The sequence below is a fragment of the Zingiber officinale genome, chromosome 1A (assembly GCF_018446385.1).
Source record: "Zingiber officinale cultivar Zhangliang chromosome 1A, Zo_v1.1, whole genome shotgun sequence".
Classification (NCBI taxonomy): Eukaryota; Viridiplantae; Streptophyta; class Magnoliopsida; order Zingiberales; family Zingiberaceae; genus Zingiber; species Zingiber officinale.
Window position 1 is genome coordinate 29,601,010 of NC_055987.1, and position 25,106 is coordinate 29,626,115.

At 43.8% G+C, this 25,106-nt stretch overlaps 1 protein-coding gene across 3 annotated transcripts; it reads left to right on the forward strand.

Moving 5' to 3' along the window:
* The first annotated feature begins 21,583 nt into the window (after positions 1-21,583).
* On the forward strand, positions 21,584-24,685 carry LOC122022384 (40S ribosomal protein S14-like). Of its 3 annotated transcripts, none has more exons than XM_042580376.1 (6): positions 21,584-21,668; positions 21,855-21,977; positions 22,071-22,116; positions 22,945-23,030; positions 23,115-23,244; positions 24,439-24,685. In XM_042580376.1, exons 1-6 carry the CDS (start codon positions 21,666-21,668, stop codon positions 24,513-24,515), a joined length of 465 nt encoding a protein of 154 aa, XP_042436310.1. In that variant the 5' UTR covers positions 21,584-21,665; the 3' UTR covers positions 24,516-24,685. The 3 variants fall into 3 exon arrangements, with proteins under 3 accessions (XP_042436310.1, XP_042436293.1, XP_042436301.1); XM_042580359.1 differs by having other exon boundaries at positions 21,592-21,689; XM_042580367.1 differs by having other exon boundaries at positions 21,592-21,689; positions 24,448-24,685.
* The last annotated feature ends 421 nt before the right edge of the window (positions 24,686-25,106 follow it).

Genomic DNA, 25,106 nt, shown 5'->3' on the forward strand with positions numbered 1-25,106 from the left:
GAGCAGAAGGGGCAGTTGGCGATATCTTCCTAGGGGCCAGTGTCATCAACAGGCGGCATGGTCGGCGGTATGGCCAGATAGAGGATCATACGGTGGAAGCTTCCACTGTCACATCAAGGATATGCTCGGGCTATTAAGGTATGGTGTCAGGCACGCTTTTCTGATACGTCCTTTCCAAATATGCTTCGGGAAGCGTGCATACCTTGGGAAGCATGCACGTGCCTCCTGGGAGCCCTATATAAAGACCCCCAGACTTCGACGGAGGTATGTTCACTACTATAACTACAGTTACACTACTGCTCCTTTTTCTCTACTTTATTCTTCATTCGCTTGTCGCTGGTGACTGACTTGAGTATCGGGGGGTCATCGCCAGGGAACCCCTCCCTAACTCGGCACTAACGATTTGTGGTTGCAGGCTTAGCTTGTCAGAGATCCGCGTCATCTTCAGTCGACATCCAGCCAACGTGAGCGCCAACTTCCCAGTGTCTGTCGACTCACTCTCGAACAGGATCAAATTTGGCATCGTCTGTGGGAACCCACCTGAATCCGAGCTGAGGAGATGGAAGAAGCTGGACGTCTCCACACCGTGACGCTCACTCCAGAGGAGCTCAATGCGCTCATTCAAGTGCAAGCAGCAAAGATAGCCGAACAGCAGCAGCAAAAGGCACTAGTCGATCGATTAGCGCAGCAAGCGACGTCGGCCTCGGGGGGCCTGGCGGTACATGAAGACCGGCCGGAGCAACTCTCCATATGGGGACAGAACAAGATGCTGCTTGGCACTCCAGGAGAGGTTCCACCAGCGCCAATTCTGTTTCATCGGGCGTTATTTCAGACGACCTCACATATCGCTCAGGCCAACCAGGACAGGGATTCTTCTTCGGACGAGGCACCCGTGCATGACACAAGAAAGGGCAAAGCACCCCGAGCTGATTCGTCACCCGAGCGGATCAACCGACAATTCTTCGAGGCCATTCTGCAGGATCCACTGCCGAGGCACTACACTCCCTTGGCGATCAGAGAATATAATGGGTTGACCAACTCTGATGACAATCTCGGTAAATTTGATAACGCTGCTACTCTTCATTACTACACAGATGGAGTTAAGTGCTGAGTGTTCCTCATCACTCTCTCTAGCTCGGCGCAAGGGTGGTTTCGGAGGTTGCCGGACAGGTCAATCAGAAGCTTTAAAGACTTCCAAACGGCTTTCCTTCACCATTTCACAAGCAGCAGACGCTATCAGAAAACAAGCGTCAACCTGTTCTCCATGAAGCAAGGCCAGAGGGAGACTCTCCAAGCCTACATCCAGCGCTTCAACTAGGTGGCAATGGATATCCCCTCTGTCTCGTCCGAGACCATAATGAACGCGTTCACGCAAGGGCTCGTGGATGGGGACTTCTTCCGATCGCTCATTAGGAAGCATCCCCGCGACTACGACCATATGTTGAAGAAGGCCAATGAGTACATAAATGTGGAGGAATCCCAAGCGGCCAGAAGGGAGGCTCCATCCGAACCATCGGTGTCGACCGAACGACGACCGCCGCCCAGCCATCAACCTCCAAGAGGACCATGAGCCGAAGGAGTGCATCCACACTAGGAAGCAAGGCCACACGCCGTCTAGCATGTTGCCGTCGAGCGACTGAGACCCAAGGGGAAGGTATGAACCCCTTTGTTCTGCTCGTTCCATCAATCTGCAACTCACAACACCCGTGACTGTGGCGGATTCAACCCGGTCGCCCAACCGGTGCCTAGGAGTTATCGTTGCCGATCCCCCTCTCCTGATCGGCGACACAAGTATCATCGTTCCGATCGGTGAGAAGAAGCAAGGCGATCCCCAAGGTAGCCTCATCGGAGGAGCACATAGCCGGCGAGTATAAGGCTCTTATAGCCGGCTTACAAGCTGCTCGGCACGTCAGCGCTAGCAGGATTCTTATCCAATCTGATTCTCAATTAGCCGCTCAGTAGCTGGTTGGAGCATTCGAGGTCAATAATACGTGGCTCAAGTTGTACGCTGAAGCCTTCGAAAAGTTGAAGGTAAACTTTTATGAGGTAATCATCCAGAAGATCCCCCGAGCAGAGAACCAAGCGGCGGACGAGCTGGCTAAATTAGCGAGCTCACTCTCGCCGATCGTTATTACTCAGCCGATTGAGCAAGTATCCTTGGTGGCGCACGTCGATCGGATGGAGGGGCTCACTTTTCCTAGCAATTGGAGAACGACCATAGTAGAGTTTCTACGATCAGGAGTTACGCTGTCCGATCGGGAGGAAACTCGCTTATTGAGAAGAAGAGACGGTTATTTCACCCTAGTCGGGGACCAGCTCTACAAGAAGGCCTTCTCCAGACCATTGCTTAAATGCGTCAGATCAAAAGACGCCAACTATATACTGCAAGAAGTACACCAAGACTCCTGTGGAGGGCATCCGGGCGGTTGGTCGCTAGCGAGAAAGATTCTGTTGGTCGGGTACTTCTGGCCGACTCTACAAAAAGATGTCGCTCGAACAGTAGCTAACTGTATGTCCTGCCAGAAGTACCACCACCTCTCCCACCGGCGAATGAAGAGATGAAGGCTTCCACTATGTCGTACTCTTTCGACCAATGGGGCATGGATATTGTGGGACCCTTCCCCATGGCGACCGGCTAGTGAAAGTTTTTGCTCGTCGTGGTAGACTACTTCTCCAAGTGGGTTAAAGCCGAGCCGCTGGCGAAAATAACCGAGCAGATGGTCCAGAAGTTCATTTGGCAGCATATCATCTATCGGTTCGACATTCCACATCGACTCATCTCAGACAATGGTAGACAGTTCACCGGACGGAAACTCAAAGAGTGGTGCGAGGAGTATGGCATCCAGCAGGCCTTCACCTTCGTAGCGTACCCTCAGAGCAACGGACAGGCTGAAGTCGCCAATCGAGAGATCTTGCAGATTTTATGAGTTCAGCTCAACCACATCGGGGGGAGCTGGGTGGACGAGCTCTCTGGCGTGTTATGGGCAATCCGCACGACCCCTAAGGAAGGCAAGGGGGTAACCCTGTTCCACCTGGTGTACGGCGGTGAAGCGAACGTCCCGGTTGAGATTGGAGTCGAATCCAATCGAATACAACACTACAACGAAGACAATGCCCAGCGGAGGCTTCTGGAGCTGGACTTTGTAGATAAGACACGCGACAAAGCAGTCGTTCAGCTGATGGCGTATAGGTAGAGGATGAGGCAGAACTACAATCGATGAGTGATCCCGAGGTCGTTATAGGTCAGCGACCTCGTGTGGAAGAAGGTGAAGTCGGTCGGCGACGTCACTAAACTAGAAGCTCTGTGGGCCGGACCATTCAAAGTCATGGAGAAGCTTCGCTCGGGCGCCTATTACCTAGAGGATGAGGACGGGCGACGACTACAACGTCCCTGGAGCGCAAACCATCTCCAACCGTACCGAGCTGGATGAAAGGTGTGCCAATGTAATTGAGGTTTGCTCTCCATTTTTCTTGTTTCCCTTGGATGCAGGATTAGAATGAAAAATGAAAGGTTACCAAAATTCTCGTCGAGCGACGACGTTAAACTCAAGTCTCCATCGACAGTCGAGCGGCGACCTTAAACCCCGGTCTTCACCAAATCGTCAAGCAGCGACGTTAAACTCAGGTCTCCACCGATGGTCGAGCGGCGACCTTAAATCCCAGTCTTCACTAAATCGTCGAGCGACGACCTTAAACCCAGGTCTCCACCGACGGTCGAGTGGCGACCTTAAACTCTGGTCTTCACCAAATCATCGAGCGACGACGTTAAACTCAGGTCTCCACCGATGGTCGAGCGGTAACCTTACCCCGAACAGCGACGTTAAACTCAGGTCTCCACCGACGATCGAGCGGCGACCTTAAATCTCGGTTTTCACCAAATAGTCGAACGGCGACGTTAAACTCAGGTCTCCACCGACGGTCGAGTGGCGATCTTAAATCTCGGTCTTCACCAAATCATCGAGTGGCGACGTTAAACTCAGGTCTCCACCGATGGTCAAGCGGCGACCTTAAACCTCGGTCTTCACCAAATCATCGAGCGACGACGTTAAACTCTGGTCTCCACCGACAGTCAAGCGACGACCTTAAACCCTGGTCTTCACCAAATCGTTGAGCGACGACGTTAAACTCAGGTCTCCACTGAAGGTCGAGCGGCGACGTTAAAACCAAGTCTCCACCGACGGTCGATTGGTGACCTTAAACCCCGGTCTTCACCCAATCGTCGAGCGGCGACGTTAAACTCAGGTCTCCACCGACGGTCGAGCGACGACCTTAAACCCTAGTCTTTACCAAATCGTCGAGCGACGACATTAAACCCAGGTCTCCACTGACGTTCGAGCGACGACCTTAACCCCCAGTTTTCACCAAATCATCGAGCGACGACGTTAAATCCAGGTCTCCACCGACGGTCGAGCGGCGACCTTAACCCCCAGTCTTCACCAAATCATCGAGCGACGACGTTAAATACAAGTCTCCACCGATGGTCGAGCGGTGACCTTAAATCCCGGTCTTCATCAAATCGTCGAGCGACGACGTTAAACCCTAGAGTCGAGCGGTGACTATAAACCCCCAGGTTGAGCGGCGACCTTAAACCCCGGTCTTCATCAAATCGTCGAGCGGCGACGTTAAACCCTAGAGTCGAGCAGCGACTATAAACTCTAGAGTTGAGTGGCAACCTTAAATTCAGGAGATATGATCCTAGCGAATTTATCAATAATGAAAGAACGGTCATAGCAGCCGTTTAGGACTATATTGCTAGATAATAACAAAAAGATAGCATATGAAGAAAAATCACAAAAGGACTTTATTGATAGCAAATCAAACACTGCCGAACGACAGGAGTACATTCAGGGCTTACAAAAATATTTTCTATAGACCCCTCGCTCACTCGATATAGTCGAAGGCTTCGTCAAGAATGGACTCGAGGAGCTGGACGCGGTTAACATCATTGTCAGATAGGCCTTCCGAGACGTGGTCGCTCGCCTTCAGCTGGCTGAGCGTCGCGTCGATGGCCAACTCAAACGAGCAAACAATCCGATTGATCGCCTTTTCCAAAAATTGATCTGAGCGGAGGTACTGTTGCCTCAGGACCGTGAAGCGACCCGGCTCAGCCTCCTGGTAGGCTGTCAATGCAGTGCGGGAGGCCTCCAGATCTTGTTCAAGGCGCTGCATTTGACCTTGAAGCTCAGCCTCCTTAGCCGAACGACTCTCCCGCTCGACGATCAGAAGGTTCTCCGCATTTTTGAGCTTCTCAGCCAACTGACGAGCCTCCTTGTTCTTCTGTTCCAGGTCAGCGATGGCCCGTTGTTTCCTTGTGGAAGCTAGATCAACATTTCGATCGTAAGTCTTCAATTATGCCTCAATCTAGTCCAGCCTACTGGACTGCTTGGCTGACTTCTGCTGCTCCGCCGTGAGAAGTTGTTGGGCCTTTTTCAGGTCGGCCTGCAGACGAACGGTCGGTGGCCCCTAGGAGTAGGAAGCTTCTCTGGAAATCTTGAGTAGCTCGTCCTCCGCTTGAGCCAATCGCTAGCACATGGCGATGTTCTCCACTCAGAACTGCAAGCAAGCGTTAGTGTCGATCAAAGGTAAATCATGAGTTGATAGTTGAGAATACTAACCCCGGTTGACATTTCTAGATGACTATCGGCGAGCGCAGCAGGGGGTTTCACCGCCGCTCGTGCCCTTGCTTCCTCCCAGACACGGGCGAGCCGACCACGAATATAGACTTGATGTTGAGGAGAGTTGGGTTGATCGCCTGGCGCTAAAAGGTCCTCTGTCGGAAGGTGAAGTGTGGCGGTGATGGATCGTCGCCCGGTCGACACCGATTGAGCGGAGGTTGTCAGGCCGGAAGCTTGGGCTGGGGGAACTAGAAGAATCGTAGATCATGTTATCGTCCGCCTAGATGGAGGAAAGGAAGTGATCAGCCGAACGGCGAGCGACTCTGATAGCTCAGCCAAAGATGGAGTCCAATCAGAGGAGGTAGCCTCCACAGTTACGGGAGCGGCTGGAGACGGGGTGCCTCCCCCTGCAAAAGCTTGTACGACCGAAGTGGCGGAGCGGGAAGGCGTGTCCATTTGGTGTCTCTTGCGAGTGAGAGGTACCTTATCGCTTGAGGACCCCAAACCCTCAGCAGGGATGACGGGTGGCACTTCTTGGATTGGGCTTGGGTCGGCCGCCCCTCCTACACTGGGCGTCCGTTCGGTGATCCCGTCGTCCACAGTTGGGGTCTCCCCAACTGTATCCTCCTGTGAGCCGATAGGGGGTCAAGCTGAGCCGCTCCATCTCTTTAACTACAGCTGCTTCGATCTCAGCTTGCTTGGCCTTCATTATGCCAACTGCCCGAGCGTGCATCATGATGTCGGTTGCAAAAGAAGATAAGAATTAGTTAGACTCAAGGGAAGAAGGTTGAGGAATTTCATACCTAGGCTGCTCGGGAGCTTCGTTCGGATCGGACTTAGCCCGAACACATACAACACACCCTTTGACAACAACTTATGAATGTTGAACTTCAGGCCGACCAGCATATTAGCAGCATGGAGGTAGTCCGGTCGGGTCTTATACTTCTTCAAATCAGGTTGAGTAGGAAGCCCGACCTGCCATTTGGTCTGGAAGCTTGGCCGCTCGAGGAGTCTCAAAAAGAAGAAGTACTCCTTCCAGTGTTTGTTGGAGGAGAACATTTTGTCAAACAAGACCAGACTGATGTGGGATTGGAAAAGGTAAGTGCCCAGCTCGGATTGTTTGGGGTAATAAAAATAGTGGAAGACCTGAGGGGTCAGTGGAATATTGTGCACTCGGAACAACATTACCACGTCGCACAGTAGGTCGAAGGAATTGGGGACAAGCTGGGGGAGCGGGACACGAAAGTAGTTGCAAACCTCGGTTATGAAAGGGTAGATGGGAAACTGAAGACCAGCCACGAATTGGTCTCAGAAGAAACAGACTGTGCCGACCGATGGATCATTGGGTCGGTCGGACGGGGAAGCTAGAACTATTTCATGGCCAGAAGGGATGTCAAAGGTGTTTATTAGACTCGCGGCATCACCCGCGTCGAACCGAGTCTCCATGGTAGCATACCAGAGACTGGGAGCGGGATCGGATGACTGCGAGGAGCTCGTCATTGCCGAGAAATGAAAAGGCAGAAGGTTCGAGGGGAAAGATGGCCGGAAAACACAGAAAATTGAAAAATACGGTGGCGGAAAAGGACCAGCGGGAAAGCAGCAATGGTGATGGAGAGGGAAAGCTTACGAGAGGGAGAGGACCACCGCAGGGAGCTGGGGATCGCCGCAACAAAGAGCCAAGGTTCGTCGGAGCAAGCAAACGGGCAATCGCCGGAGCAAGCAAATGCATAATTGCCGAAGCACACAGCAGACGCAGGACGATGGAACAGAAGCCGACACCTCAGCTTTATAAAGAATGGCTTGGCCGACCGGAGTCGTCCGATCTAGGGCACGAGAATCAAAGCGCACATCCAGCCGTTGAATTCGAACCACCAAACGTCACATCAGCAGTTGTCACCTCAGACGTGCAGCGGCTACGTCGACGACACGTGGCGCTTGATGTGCGTAGATTGTATGCACTTGTTTAGTATGTTTTGACGCACATTCACATATTTTACATATGCTTTATCTATGCATTTTCGTACTTCCAGATTTGCTTTTATCATATTTACTCTTTTTGTTCGAAAATCTACTTTTGTGCATTTTCTGTACGTAGGAGTCGTATTTGGAGGAGAATTTATGATCAAGGCCTAATCTGCAAGCTAACGAAAGGAGGAAGACACCATCTTGGAGTGCCACACGACCATGTCTGGGAGAGTGATCTAGGTCGTGTGGTGATGCTCACCTGTGCAGCATTGACAGAGCAGGGCAATGTCCAGGCCCTGTGGTGATGATCACCCGTGTAGTTTCTGCAGAAAAGGAGAAGGTCACGGTCGTGTGTACATCACATGGCCGTTCCAATTTGCAAGCCTTCTAGAGCCAAAGCAGTACACGACCGTGTAGCTCTACACGGCCGTGCAATTTTCCCAGAAGCCAAACAAGCCCTGGCTGTGTTCCAGACATGACCGTGCATGAGTTCCAAAACTGGAGGCAGCACGGGCCGTGTAGATCTACACGACCATGTAAGGTTGGTAGTGGCAGAACATGTCACGGTCGTGTGCATCACACAGCCGTGTGAGATGGGCAGTGAAGAGAATGACCTAGGCCGTGTTTCACACATGACCGGGTCTCGGGGTCGTGTGGCGCCCAAAATTTCTACTCTATATAAGGGTTTCTTTCATCATTCAAGGGGGAGTTCTCCCTTTTGGGAGAAAACAAGATTTGGGTGATTCCTCACCTTCTTGGAGGGATTTTCTGGCGATCTAAGGGCATATCTTTAATGAATCGACCACGAGATCGAGGATTGGATCCGAAGACCTTTCTTCATCATAGATAAGCTTTTCTTCCCTTTCTCTTCTTGGATTTTGGGATCAAGATGCTTATGATCCTCTTGTCTTTGGATTTCTTTTCTTGTTCTATGGATTAGATCTCCTTATTCTAGGATGGAGGAAGTATTTATAATATGATTTGATGTAAACTCTTGTGGATTTGCCAATTTCCTATTTCTAGGATTTTGTCTTGTTGTATCTATTTGATCTTGTGTGGATTGTTGCGATTGGACTTAATTACCATACTTGATTGAATGTTTGAGTATCTTGTGGATCTTGTAGAGGTAATTTCTCATTCAATTATTCGAGGGACGTACGTGACAGACAAGCCCGTGTAAGGATGATTGAGGGATAATCTTGAAGGTGAAATAAGGTCATTCAAGGGGGTAGGATAGATTGTATGCTTAAATCTTTTATATCTTGATATGGGTTGAGAAGTAATGAATTTTCTATGTTGATTATCTGAGGGACACACGTGATAGGCAAGCCCGTGTAAGGACATCATAGGAATCATTCTTAATTGATCACATTTAGATATAGATTTTGGTCCTAAGCCGATTGTCTATTGCAAGAGAGAATCCACAACCTTCTACAAATGATGGACAATTGAGGAATAAGATTTGGTATATCATTTACATTGAATAACATTACAAAGAAACCAAAACTCCTAGAACATCCTTTTATCATAACCCTTATTCCTGTTTCTATGCTTTTACTTCTATGCTTACTTTCCATAGTTGCACTTAGTTTTTATAAATCAATTGATTAGTTGTTTAGCTAATTTGTGTTAAGATATCTTTAGTGGTTATAACCAGTCCCTATGGATACGATATCTTTCTTTATTACTGACGACGTATCCATACACTTGCGGAACGTTAACAACGCCCTCCCACAGGGTAACATTTAATGGGCGTGGGTGCATGCTTGGCCTTAATGGGGGTGATTTACACGTATTCCAAGGAGATTTGGGTGGCGTCAGTATTGACCGCCCGACTCGCGCTCCTCCAGGAACGATGGGGAAAATATATCCAATTACAAAGGCTTAATGCGCCGACCGACAGAGAGAGATCAGTCCTACATGGAGCGATCGGGATTCAACCCACCTATTAGTTGATCGGCCAATCGGTCACAAGACTACTTGTCCAGTTAGTCGGACTTGGAGCCTCCTTCGACTAAACTTGAAGGGGAGGCACGTGATCCGGTGGTAAGGTAGAGCCTGTCTGGCAGGTGGTTAAAGTGGTCAACGTCCTAGGCAGGCGTCCAATCGCGTGAGCTACCTTCCTGGTTAGCATGAAGGGTAGCCAGACCGACACTCTGACAACTCAGTTAGATACCGGGCTTCTGACGCTCATAAAGCTCAAGCAGGGAGGCACGAAGGTCAAGCAGCCATCCTGCTCGGCTAACCAGTGGGCGCGACCTCGACCCGACAAATAGGGCTCCCTCGCCTGACAGGGAGGAGCCGAGCGGATGATCGGCCCGACCATTGTATCACCCGGACGGCAGATTAGCTGAGCGACTATCCCGCTCAGCTCAATTAAGGGCAAAAGGAGCAGAAGAGGTAATTGGCGATATCTTTCTAGGGGCCAATGTCATCGACAGGCGGCATGGTCGGTGACATGGCTAGACAGAGGATCGTACGGTGGAAGCTTCCACTGTCACGTCAGGGATATGCTCGGGTTGTTAAGGTATGACGTTAGACACACTTTTCTGATATGTCCTTTCCAGGTATGCTTCGGGAAGTGTGCACACCTTGGGAAACATACACGTGCCTCCCGGGAGCCCTATATAAGGACCCCCAGGTTTCGACGGAGGTATATTCACTATTGTAGCTACAGTTACGCTGCTGCTCCTTTTTCTCTACTTCATTCTTCATTCACTTGCCGCTGGTGACTGACTTGAGCGTCGGAGGGCCATTGTCGGGGAACCCCTCTCTGGCTCGGCACAAAGGAATTGTGGTTGCAGGCTTAGCTTATCGGAGATCTGCATCATCTTCAGTCGATATCCAGTCAACGTGAGCGCCAACTTCGCAGCGTCCGTCGACTCACTCTTGGACAGGATCAACCATACTTGGGAATTAGTAGACCTTCATTCTGGTACTAAACCATTAGGTTGTAAATGGATACTAAAACGTAAGTATAAAGCTGATGGATCGATTGACAAGTATAAGGCCAGACTTGTAGCCAAAGGGTACAAGCAAAAGGAAGGCCATGATTACTTCGATACCTACTCACCGTTGATAAGGATTACGTCCATACGAGTGCTGATAGCCATTGCAGCATTGTATGACCTTGAAATACACCAAATGGATGTTAAGACTGCATTCTTAAATGGTGAGTTGGAAGAAGAAATTTACATGGAGCAACCCGAGGGGTTCGTAGCTCATGAAAATGAGGGAAAGGTGTATCGACTTGTTAAGCCGTTGTACGGACTTAAACAAGCACCAAAACAATGGCACAAAAAATTTGACAAAATAATACTATCAAACGAATTCAGAATAAATGAATGTGACAAATGCATTTATGTCAAAATCACACTTGAAAGTTATGTAATCGTCTGTCTATACGTAGATGACATACTCATAATGGAAAATAATCATGATGTAATCATGAGTACTAAGAAAATATTGACCAATAATTTTGATATGAAAGATATGAGTCTAGCAGATGTCATATTGGGAATTAAAATTCTCAAGACATCCGATGGGATAGTTTTAACACAATCCCATTATGTAAAGTCAGTATTGAAAAGATTCAATGCATACGATCTCTCTACTGTAAAAACTCCTATTGATCTAAGTCAACACTTAACGAAAAATCATAGTGAGTCCATATCACAATTAGAATATTCTCGGATAATTGGTAGTTTGATGTATCTCACAAACTGCATACGTTTGGATATTGCCTGTGTGGTTAACAAACTGAGTCGTTTTACAAGCAATCCAAACGACACCCATTGGAAAGCACTGATGCAAGTTCTTAGATATTTAAAACATACTATGAACTACGGATTATATTACAGAAAGTATCCCACGGTCTTGGAGGGATATTATGATGTTAATTGGATATTAGATACAAAAGACTCCAAATCCACTAGTGGATATGTATTCACGATCGGTGGGGGAGCAGTATTTTGGAAATCCACTAAGCAGATGTGCATAGCTCGGTTAACAATGGAATTCGAGTTTATAGCACTTGACAAAGCAGCTGAAGAAGCTGAGTGGTTGCGAAATTTCTTGGAAGATGTTCCGAGCTGGATGAAACCTGTGCCCACCGTACTTATCCACTGTGATAGTCAATCAATAATTGGAAGGACACAGAGTAGTTTGTATAATGGTAAGTCACAACATATACATCGTCGACATAATACCATTAGGCAGTTGATCTCGAACGGAGTGATTGCAATCAACTATGTCAAATATAAGGATAATTTGGCAGATCCCCTTACAAAGGGGCTAAGTCGAGATTGTAGGACTGTTGGATCGGCTAGAATGGGGGTTGAATAGCCCTGAAAAAAATAAATAAACCCTTCCCAACTTTTCAAACTAACACTTGTAAAATAATCAAAGTAGTAAATTAAAAGCAGAAAAGAAAGAGGCACAGTTGTTTACTTAGTTACAATCGGGGAGGTTGTTACTCCAAGGAAAGGATGAAGCGCATTATCAATCTCCTTCAGGCGGAGAAGCCTCTTACAGTGTTGAAGCACAAAAAGAAAGAAGCTAATCTAAACAGTGGAAAGCGCACAAGTATTTTTACAATTTCTGAACTGATGAAAAGCTTCTGGACCAAGGCTATATTTATAGCCTTGGTCGGGGGCCTTTGGAAGGTTCCGGGCGTCCTGGGGGGATAAATTTTATCCCCCAACGTTCAGATCGAGATAAATCTCGATCTGGTCAAAAACTCTGGTCCAGGCGCCCCGGGCTGCTCCGGGCGCCCCGGACTGCTCTGGGCGCCCCGGAGCCAAAAGTCAACAGCGATTGACTTTTTCATCCGGGACCTTTGCTCCGATTCGGTTCGGCTCGGTCCGGGTCTTCTATTCCAGATCTGTTCGCTTGGGTGATCTCTGCCATCCGGAAAAGGGCTCACTCGAACCCAACTTTCGGTCTTCTCGAGCGGGCTTCCCTCCAGCTTCTCGTCCGCCGGTGTACTCATCCGCAGTCTTCGTCCCTCGGACGCACCGCGTGCCATCCTTCTCGCTAGCTGCGTCTCTTGCTCCCTGAGTAATCTTCCGCTCCAACTTTCGTCCCTCAGAATCACCGTATGCTTCATTCTCGTCCGCCGATGTACTCTTCCGCAGCACCTCGCCCCTCGGACTGTCGTCCTTCTCGCTAGCTGCGTCTTCCGCTCGACTACCTGTGCTCCTAAGCTCCTGCACACTTAGACATAAGGTTAGTAACAAACATGACCTAACTTAACTTGTTGATCACACCAAAACAACCTTGGGGTTCCAACAATCTCCCCTTTTTGGTGTGAGCAGCCCAAGTTAAGCTAGGGTAAAAAAAGACATAAAATAAACTTAACTAAATTTGCAATTTACGTGCTAAAATAAAATAAGTTAATATTTTGATCTACCTCCCCCTAGACTTATATTAATCCTTTTCCCCCTTTGATCACAAACAAAATGGGGGTTCCAGAAAAAATCTAAGGGTTAAAGACTTAGAAAATTTTGAGATCCTTAAAAATTTACAATAATTTTCACATAAAGAGTCTCTGACAAAAAAAATTTAAGTAAAATTTTCTAAGTGAAATTAAAAAAAAAATCTAACTTAGACATTTTTTTGCAAAAACATTACAAAAATTTTCAAAAAAAAAATTTAAGTAGAAATTTTCAATTTCATAACAACCTTTAACTTAAAACATATCTTCTGAGAATTTTTCTAAGTATTAAAGAAAATTTTCTAAGAGAAAAAATACAAAAAAATTTCTAAGTTAAAAAAAAAATTTGAAAAAAAATTTTCTTAAATCTTTGAAAATTTTTCTAAGTACTTAAATTTCTAAGTCAATTTCATGTAAAAGTATTTTTCTAAAAAATATTTTGAAAAAAAATGTTTGAAAAGCTTTGAAAGCATTAATTAATTCTAATTCTAATGCTTTGACAGAAGATTAATTAAACATTTATTTCAATATTTTGGCTTCTAGGTCGTGGGGAGGCACTAGACCTTCTTGGTTATTGGAGCAACAACTACTTCCTTAGACAAAGCCTCATAGAGAAATTCATTGTTTAATTTTCTCACTGAAAAGCGCTAATTTTAATTTTAAAACTTAGACTAAGCAAGATTTAGAAACCCAATAAAGGTTCCAGCCTACTGGATTAACTAAAAAGTTTTTAGGGACATATTTTCTTGAAATGTTCCTAATTTGTCCCGGGTGATATTTAAAGTACCAATTTAAATTATTAAATCTTCTAAAATTTAAATTATTTAAAGTACCAAATTTAAATTATTAAATTATTTAGATGAACATGCATAGTTTTTCAAGTTGTCTATTTGATTTTTCAAATTTTGATTTTCTAATTGTAATTTTTCGTTTTCCAATTTTAATTTATCTAATTCTTCTAAAGGGCAGGATTTAGCTAAAATTATTTTTAAATTTTTTATTTCTTTTTCTAATTTACAACAGTCTTTAGTTAATAACTTAACAAACTTAAAAAATTTATCGGGAGGAAGAGAACATATTTGACTTACCTTGTCGAGTTCGTTGTCCGTGTCTTCCCTTGAACTGCTGCTTTCTTCTGACGAAGCTCCCCCTTCATCGATGCTCATCTCGGAAGAGCTTGAATTGCAGTCGTCGTCTTGATGACTCGCTATCAGTGCGAGTCCGGGGAATGCTTCGACTTCCGATTCGGACGACGTATCGTCCCACGTCGCCTTTATGGCCTTTCGCTTTTGGATAGACTTCTTACCCTTCTCCTTGTTCTTCAGCTTGGGACAGTTGTCCTTGACGTGCCCTTCTTCGTCGTAGTGGTAGTAGCGAATCGTTCTTTTCTTCTTTCCCTGCCGATGGTTAGTAGATCTGGATTTACAAAGTTTCTTGAATCTTCTTACCATCATTACCATTTCCTCGTCGTCGAGAGAAGATTCTGACTCTGGTTCGTCTCTCGAAGCTTTGAGGGCGACGTTGTTCTTGGGCTCCTTCATTCCTGCACATCTTGACTCATGCACTTCAAATGTTGAAAATAATTCTTCTAATGAAATCTTTTCTAAATCTTTAGAAATGTAAAATGCATCTACTAATGATGCCCATTTGATATTTCTAGGAAAGGAAATTAAAACGTACCTGAGCGAATCTCGGTTACTTACATTTTCTCCGAGATTCGAAAGTCCGATAATAATTTCTTTTATTCTTGAGTGCAGGTGCGCGACTGTCTCGTCTTCCCCAAGTCGCAGGCTGGTGAGCTGATTGCGAAGCCTTCGTGCAGCTCGAGGAACTTCTCCCAAAGTTCCTTTGCCGAGTCATAGAGCCCGATCCTGTTGACTTCTTGAGGTGGAAGAACGCTTAGCAGATGGTATTCTGCTTTACCGTTCGCCATGAATTCAGCCTGCTCCTTTTTTGTCCATTGACATTTTTCCTTACCTTCTGGAGCTACAAAGCCAGATTCCATTGTTAAAGTTAATTCAAAGTCTGTTGTAAAAAATACCTGCATCAGATTCTTCCAGGTAGCAAAGTCCCCTTTGTATTTCGGCGGGTGGATGTTTGGTCCGGCCATTTCGTTGCTTCGTTCGGTTGTTAGTCCTCCTGAAACGCCTCGGCTCTGATACCACTTGTAAGACCATTGGGCCGGCTAGAAGGGGGTTGAATAGCCCTGAAAAAAATAAGTAAACCCTTCCCGACTTTTCAAACTAACACTTGTAAAATAATCAAAACAGTAAATTAAAAGCAGAAAAGAAAGAGACACAGTTGTTTACTTGGTTAAAACCGGAGAGGTTGTTAATCCAAGAAAAGGATGAAGTGCACTATCAATTTCCTTCAGGCGGAGAAGCCTCTTACAGCGTTGAAGCACAAAAAGAAATAAGCTAATCTAAACAGTGGAAAGTGCACAAGTGTTTTTACAATTTCTGAACTGATGAAAAGTTTCTGGACCAAGGCTATATTTATAGCCTTGGTCGAGGCGCATGGAAGGTTCAAGGCACCCTAGGGGGGATAAATTTTATCCCTCAACGTTCAGATCGAGATAAATCTCGATCTGGTCAAAAACTCTGGTCCGGGCACCCCGGGCTGCTCCGGAGGCCCCAGAGCCAAAAGTCAACAGCGATTGACTTTTTCGTCCGGGACCTATGCTCCGGTTCGGTTTGACTCGGTCCGGGTCTTCTATTCCAGATCCATTCGCTTGGGTGATCTCTGCCATCCGGAAAAGGGCTCACCCGAACCCAACTTTCGGTCTTCTTGAGCGGGCTTCCCTCCGGCTTCTCATCCCTCGGAATCGCCGCGTGTTTCCTTCTTATCCGCCGGCGTACTCATCCGCAGTGTTCGTCCCTCGGACGCACCGCGTGCTGTCCTTCTCGCTAGCTGCATCTCTTGCTCCCCGAGCAATCTTCCGCTCCGACTTTCGTCCCTCGGAATCACCGCACGCTTCCTTCTCGTCTGCCGGTATACTCTTCCACAGCACCTCGTCCCTCGGACTGTCGTCCTTCTCGCTAGCTATGTCTTCCGCTCGACTACCTGTGCTCCTAAGCTCCTGCACACTTAGACACAAGGTTAGTAACAAACAGGACCTAACTTAACTTGTTGATCATACCAAAACAACCTTGGGGTTCCAACAGAGATCAAGTATACTGCTCATCAAGAGGAATGAGATTAAAAATTTACAACTAAAAATGACTGTAGCGGTAACCCAATCTTATTGACTAGAGATCCCAAGATCTTGGTTCAATAGGATAACGAAGTTACAGAAGTTATGTAACAGCACAAGAGAAATGATTATCTCTACTATCCCAATCCTAGGATGATTTAGTGCTATCCTACCACATGTAGTGAGGATAAGCTTATGCTTTTAATGACTTCTATACCTTATAAAGGTGAGTATGGTGGGATACTCTTGATAGAAGTGTCACCTATGCGAGTGTGAAGACATGTCACTTCAATGAAATACTCATGAATCCAAGATGGTGTCCATGGCCGAAACGGAACCAACCATGACAACCAAAAGTGGGTGAGATAAGTCTCTGTGTGGATGTTATTGTCTTAGTATACACCAACAACTGAGCAGTTTAAGACATCACGTTCACTGCGCAGCCTAGTATGCTTGATAGCATTCCAATACGGAAGGTTCAAAGCCACAAGCTACTTTTCTCGATGCATTGACTTATCGATTGGACTCTTGTAAAGTGTCAGCATGCATGCATACACTACATGCATTAATTTTCATTTATGTGGGGGATTATTGGATACGATTTTGCAAACCAAAATCTTGGTACCATCGATAATTGAAAGTCAAGTTTGACTTCAAAATTGAAATCTATGTTTCTCGTAGATAAATCTGGACTATTAATTTGTTCAAAATCGATTACGGGTGAATGAGAAATTAATTGTTCAAAGATGTGCTTAAATTAACATTAAGGAAAAAGATGAGATTTTAGTCCCACATCGTTAACCAGCAAGAGCCAGCGTTTCCTTATATGTGTTGCTGTGTTAATATTGTTAATACAAAAGCACATGCGCTCTTTACCCTTGGGTGAGCAAGTGCTCGCACCTGCAAGCCCGCCACACACGCAATGGGTGCTTTATTGGCGCACTTTGCACTCACCGCATGTTGGGCGATGACGACAGATCGCAAGTAGATGCAATCTGAAGCGTCAAATTAAATATTGTAATCTGATGGATGAGATCAAGATGAGATCTGAAGAGTTATAACTCTTAAGATCAAGGGATGAGATCATATCAGAATCTGAAGAGTTATATCTCTTCAGATCTAATGACTGAGATTAAAGGATCTTTAAAGAGTTATACCCTTTCAAAATGAACGATCCAGATCAGTCTAAACCAAGGGTTACTTACCTCTTCACCCAATATAAATAGATCTCTCTCCTTCTTGGAAATCATTCATTCGAAAAGCATTTGCATTCAAACCATTCGTCCATCTCTTGCATAAGAAGAGTCCAAAAAGCCTACGAGAAGGTTTGTCGATCTCGAAATTTGAAGTGCTACTATTTTAAGACGTTGGCGTTGTATCTTGGGAACGAATTGCTGCTATCCGTGAGCACCGTAGCGGAGCAATATCGGTTTACATAGATAGTGTCGAACACTAGTCTCGATGACAACTCAGTTTGCTTCCTCCCGACAACAATCTCCCGGAAGTCCTAACAGTCGATTAAAATCGACTATGTGAAATACCAATGAGCAAATCCAGAGGCTTGAAGACCTCACAACCGCATCTTGGAGGATCTCAACCTTAAATCTGTTTGATTTGGGAGAGTTTTGTGTTGGGGTTGCAAGGTTGCAAACATAGTCTCACATTGAAAACACATGGGAAAGATCATGGGTTTATAAAGAGAAAAGATATCTCCATTGGAATGAGGCCTTTTGGGGAGAGCCCAAGAGTAAAATCATGAGGACTTAGGCCCAAAGTGGACAATATCATGCAATGTGGAGATATCTAAATTATTTTCGATCCAACAATTGGTATCAGAGCCCAGACTGCCAGAAGGTTTAACCGCCGACTGTGCACAAGAGCTATGGTCTAATTGAGCTATGTGGGTATAATATTGACCTCGAACAAAGAAAGTGGGGGCTCCTATGTTCGGATCAAGAGGACCAGACACCAGGCAGGAAGTCCTAGTTGCGACTAGGCAAGGAAGTCCTAGTAGGTCGGGTGGACCGAGGGGCAGGAAGACCTGATGGGTCGATGATCGGACGTGGGAAGCATGTGTTCCTTTGTTTGAGGGGGGATTGTTGGGGTTGCAAACATAGTTCCACATTGAAAACACATGGGAAAGATCATGTGTTTATAAAGAGAAAAGATATCTCCATTGGAATGAGGCCTTTTGGGGAGAGCCCAAGAGCAAAACCATGAGGGCTTAGACCCAAAGTGGACAATATCATGCAATTGTGGAGATATCTAAATTCTTTTCGATCCAACATTTTAGCCCTGAAAAAGACATTTGCTGATGGAGATTGCTAGTCCAAGACTAGGAGAAATAGTTGCAAACCACGATGTACCTTCATGTAAAGATGCAAGGATGAGTTGTAATTTATATTCAAAGTATAGAACTAAATATACTCAAACCTAATGCATAGCTTTGATGTGCCACTGTCCTGGAAATAATATCTTGATCCCTCGACTCATAAGTATATGCGAAGTCGAGAAGAGAAGAGCAATATTGATCTCGCTAAGGGAGATAATAACTCAATCCCACTGAGAAACTAGCTTGATCTCACAACTCTCGTAAAGGGGCGACGATGAGTATATTAAAATCCTCTAGGGCCACGATAAGGGTAACCAATCTTCAAGTGTTATTTATCTTAACACCTTAGTTTGGGGTCTTAACTCAGTTTTTCCACAAAGAGTGCTAATTTGATCCTACTATGAGACCTTTGACGAACAAGCCACCAGTGAGTAGTCTGGAATATTGACAAAGTCGCCATGATCCAGGGGAAGATGGGGTCGAATTGTCCTCTATATTAACCAGATCGTTGTGAGCTAGAAGGAGGTGGGGCCATCGGAGATATCTTTAGAGCTATAGAAAGGTGTCACCGTGCGCTGCAAGGAGAACCAAATCATCCTAAGAACCTGTGGGGAGTATAAGAGAGCAGGAGAGGGTTATAATAGAGGTCAAGGGTACCTCGACTCATTTACTCTGATGCTCAAGTTACTCTCGAATGGAGGAGATAAAGAATATAAACAATACTAAATGTGTGTAAGTAACTATATGTACAGATGTACGCGTACCTTAGCCAGTGGGGGCGGGACTTTTTATAACACGAAAGAGTAGGTTGGGGGTCGGAGCATCCGAATGGCGCAGTCACTCGATAATGAACTAGATCAAGATTAGTGAGGCTTAGAGGCCAGAGGATTTTAGAGGCAGAGCACAGTAGGGCTCAGGGCCCGGTTGTGACTTAGGCAGCCCAAAGGCTGGAGATGGCTCAAAGGTTGGAGGCGGCTCGAAAGCAGAAGGTTGGAGATGGCTCGGAGGGCGGAGACGACGATGGGGGCTTGAAGGTCGACTGCGGCTTAAAGACTGGAAATGACTCAAAGGCCGGAGGTGAGTCAGATCAAGATTGAGGCGGCCAAGAGGGGAACCTGATTGGCAAGGCCGAGCGGAAATGCCCTGCATCTATGAGTCGGTGGAGCTAAATAGAGATGCACAACGATTAAGACTATGAGAGTCGAAGAGCTCTGGGGGCTCGGTAATTGGATGGCAAAAGGGGCTTAGTGGTCAAAGACGACAAAGCATAGTGGAGGCAGAGAACTGGCCCAGTGGAACAGCATGCTCCGATGGCGGTGAGATATGTGCCGAAGGCTGCGATGGTGACAGGCGGTTTGCGCCGAAGGCGGTGGAGGGGTCTATGCTAGTGGTGGCGGTAGAGCATGGTTAGTCTATGGCGAGGATTGAGATCTGGCATCTAGAAAGGGGTGCCTGCAACGACATGCAGTGAGGAGGGAGAGGGACCTGTGCATTAGCGTGAGAGAGACCAGAGATCAAGGGAGAAGAGGAGGCGTGGGCAATACGACGAAGGAGGTGAGGTGATCCTCAATGAAGGTAGTGGGAGTGTGGGGCATCGGAGGTGGCACCGAAAGGCAGAGGTGACGTCGACATGGGGCGTCTATGCACGACGACCTCTCCTATGGCAGTGACGTGTAGGAGGGGAAGGAAAGGAGGAGGCTCCTGTGCCTGATTAGGGTTGAGCATTCTGTTAAAACTGAATCGAATTAACTAAACTGAATTGGACAATTTTTTTTTAATAAACTAAACTGACATATTTAAAAAAAACTGAATAAATTAAACCAATTAAATATCGATTAATTCTATTAAAAATCAAATTAACCAAATTAATTGATTTTTTAAATAAAATTTGGTTTCAGTTTTAAAAATAGGATTTAAAATTTCAATTTATCTAAAAATTCGGTTAATTCAGTCTATTCAATTTAATCAAATTTAAAATTTTAAAATCGAAATCAAACTAAATTAATAGATCTATTTTTGAAAAAAATAAATTTATGAATAAACCAAATTAAATTTAAAATTTGAAAGATTTATTTGATTTAACTGAATTTTTACTCATGGGAGCATCCCATGGTAACATCTGAAGGTCCTTACATAATGAGGGCAAAGCCTTCGTGAGAGAAAAGGTGGTCAGACATGCTAAAGGAAACAGAGAAAGGGAGATTGTGTGAGTCCCTTCCTCATATTAGTCACCATGCCCGTTCGGGAGCGCTCCGCTCTCCGCATTTGTCCTCTCTAGGAGTGTAATCAAGCCGAACCGATCTTTTGAATGTTTGAGTTTAGCTCGTTTATAATCGAGTCAATCTCAAACTTTATTTAACGAATATATTCATGACTCACGCGCTTATTCGAACTTTTATTAAGCCTAAACGAGTTTAATAAATATAAATTATAAATTTAGATATTTATTAAAAATTAAATTATATATTTATAAAAAATTATAATATTCTTATTAAAATTTATAATTTTATTATAATAAATAAATTTAATATATTTACTAGGTAAAATGTAGAATCTATAAATTCATATCAAAATTATTATTCTTTTATTTAAAAGTTAATTCGTGAACTTAAGAACTTAATGAACATATTCAGGAGTTAACGAGTCGAATATTATGAAACTTGAGATTGGATTATTTATCTTAATGAGCCTTATTAAATAAGCTCAAATAAATTTTTATTAAATCGAAATTCAAATAATTCATAATCTACTTCATTCATTTACACCCATAGTTCTCACCCTTCTGTTTTTCTCATTGATAAACAGAAATTCTCGCTTGAATGATGTATTTGTAAAAGTGTTGGAATAAAATGCCAACGATAAATTATATTTTTACAATAATCACGAAAATATGTACAATGACTTTAATAACCCAAAGAATTTAAAAGACGGGTAAATAACCAGCGAAAGCCCAACTAAAGCACGCCAGTTAGCCTACCGAAAGGCCCAATATAAAGGGTATTCAAGTAATTTAGTTGTAACTGGGGCACTATAAATTCCGGTGGCTATTAGGGTTAAGAACGTTGGTTTCATTGAGTACTTCCGCCGTCTCCTTCGCTGCTCGACCTCGCCTCAAGTTCCTCAACCATGGTACCAATCAGAATTATCACAGTATCTCTCCTCCTATTGTCGCGAGATTACAACTTATATCCATCTTCTATTTTTTACAAGTTTTTGTCGTCGTGGGAATCGCAATTGTGCTATTATAGTGGCTTTCGTTGTTTGTATCTATGATTCTGATCCTACGGATTGTGAGCCTGTTTTGTGGATCTGCAGTCCGGAAGAAAGAAGACCAGGGAACCCAAAGAGGAAAATGTGACACTGGGTCCGACTGTACGAGAAGGCGAGCAAGTTTTCGGCGTCGCACATATATTTGCGTCATTTAATGACACTTTCATTGTGAGTCTCGATCGCTTGTTTCCGAAAAAACAGATTTTGAAAGCCGCAGGATTTCTTATTCGTTGTTAATAATCCATTTCTTTGCTTCCTCAGCATGTGACCGATTTATCTGGAAGGGAGACACTTGTTAGGATTACAGGTCTTCTTTAACTCACTACCATTCTCTTTGTATTGTTAGCAGATGTGGTGTTTTATTGCACTCTCTAGAGTATGCTTATTCTCAGGATTATCTCAGGATTTGTGCTACCAGTGAATTACTTTGTATTTACTTATCTCAACTTAGTATCCAGTTAAATTAATTGTTTAATCTTAACATAAAACTGTGATATATTGGATAAGATAGTGTGTAGTGGCAGGAATCAGTGATGATAATAATAATAATTATCAGTATGAATATTTCTCAATTTTGGTGGTTGGATAAAGACATTGTCAAACAATATTGGCATTGAATTATTTGTCTAATATGCTACTAGAATTTTGTCCTTTCTCTCTAGTCTCTAGAGTTCTTGTACACTGTATTAGAATGTTATGAAATGATGATAATAGTTATCATTATGAATATTTCTTGTGTTTGGTGCTTGGGCAAAGTGATTGTCTAACAGTATAGGCATTGCATTATTTATATTAATATATTAATTATACTTTTTTCATATCCTTAATTTGACGTTTACATGTGCATATCCTTTGAACCAGTACTAGAAAATATGGATGTTGTAGTTTCAAAGTTAGCCCATAGGATTTTTTTTTACTCATATAACTGTTGGGTCAATAGTAATTGATTTGGCCATTGATATTTGGTAACCATTGCCAATTTGAATAATCAGTGGATTAGCTATTTGCAAAATCCAACTGGATTATTCTCTTATTTGGCTCATCTGAATTTTATTGACTTCTCCATGCCCCTTTAGTTAAATAGTTAGTTTTTTATTGAACAATTTTGTATGATTTTGGTATTTCTTTTATGCAGGTGGTATGAAGGTCAAGGCTGACCGGGATGAGTCATCTCCATATGCTGCCATGCTTGCAGCCCAGGATGTTGCACAGAGATGCAAGGTCTGGCATTTAGCAGTTATCTATATTGGATATGCTTATTTTACTTTTTTGCTCGATTTATTTTCTTCTCTCTTGTTGCTGTAGGAACTTGGGATTACTGCTTTGCACATTAAGTTACGTGCTACTGGAGGTAATAAGACCAAAACACCTGGTCCTGGTGCTCAATCTGCACTTAGAGCTCTTGCTCGTGCTGGGATGAAAGTTGGTCGCATTGGTGAGTTGATTATTTGTTTGTAGATTTTAGATTGCAGTAGGTAAATAGCAATATACTGTTGAATTATTTTGTGGAGAAAACTAATCCCAAAGGTGATTTGATGATAACATCTTTTAGTTTTGAGTATATATTTTGTGTATGTTTTGTCAATTTTTGGCTACATGGCTCTTAGATAAGTTAATTGGACTATGATGGTATAAGAATCCTGTATGGGTAGGATTGAGTGCCAGTAGTGGTATTTTGAATGTGATGATATGTGGACTTGTTGAGAAGGATTCAAATACAGGACATGGTATAAATTATTAATAGTTTTTTATTAATTTGATATAGCTAAATATAATTAAATAATATGTAAGTCAAGGGATTAGAGAGGTTAAGTACTAGAATTTAATTGTAATTGGAATTAATACAGCTGAATCAGAGTGTTTAGGTGTTAATTTTGAGGATTGAGATTAGATTTATGTTCAATTTGTGAGTTTCCCCTAATTGATGGTTAGATAAAATCCTGATCAAGTTGAGTTTGCCTTGTACTTAAATCTTGTGAAATCAGATTCAACTACAGGTTATAATGAAACCATTGGTCAACCAAACTAAACCAGTTTGTTTCACATGGGAAGAATGCTTTTTGGATATTTTTTTCCTTGTGTTTTTTCCTCCCATAGTAGACTCTTTTTTCTTCAGTTGAGTGATAACAACTTTAGTGAAAGAAAGAGTTTGACTCAAAGGACAGCCGTTCATGGATGGTACCCTACCCACATCAAATCACTTAACACTCCCAGGTACTCTAACCACATCAACTCACTGAACACTTCCTGGTGTAGGAACACGCCACATCCACTCACTGATGAACCCAACCTGGACATAATCGTGATGGAAGAACATGTTCATGAGGGATGAGAGACTGGCATGTTCGTGATGGATGAGAGAGGTGTGAGTTATAATCACTCCGTCACCTAAAAAGATGAGGTTATAACATTGGTCAACTGAACTAAACCAGTTTGTTTCTCTTGGGAAGAATGCTTTTTGGATATTTTTTCCCTTGGGAAGAATGTCTTTATTAGTTTACATTTTGATCCTTGATGATTAATTTGTATTTATGAACCCTTATGCTGCTATTAAACTTATGCACATTGGTTTTCCGTCAAGAATTCATAGAATTATATTCCCTTGATTTCACATTCTTGATTCCACAAGTACTTGCAGAGGATGTAACCCCCATTCCTACTGATAGCACTCGTAGAAAGGGTGGAAGACGCGGGAGGAGGCTGTAGTCTGCCTATTTTTTTCACTTCCAGCTCCATAATTCGTGCTTTGGAATTCATTTTGGATGCCTCAAAATTCCTCGTAGCTTCTTATATTGCTAAGATGTTCACTCTATTGTTTACTACTGACTGAATGTTTGTGCTTGTTCACTTTAAAGATTGACCTTATATCTTCCAAATTTTTAAGCATCTCTTTTACATTGATCTTGATCCTGTGATCTTATGATTTGTGGTATGCCCTTGCTCTATTTTGAGTGGATGTTACTGAGTGGATGACTTTTTAAGCATCTCTTTTAAGTTGCTAAAGTCGATATTTGGAATTTGTTTCTGTTACATGAATACAAGTCCTCTGGTGTCAAAATCTAAGAAAATAATATGATGAGCTTAGCAAAATTGTCCGTCTGATTTCGCTAGATCAAGGTCTTCAAACGTGTTTTGTTCAATATGGAAAATAAATATGGGGAACATTTTGTATGAGTAGATCTTTGTTAAACTTTTGCCAAAATAAAAAAAAAACAAAAAAAAAACTTAGGTGTTTCCTTCATCGATTGTTACTTTTTTTTTTAGTCTTTATTCTCTTCCTCTTTAATAAAAAAAAAT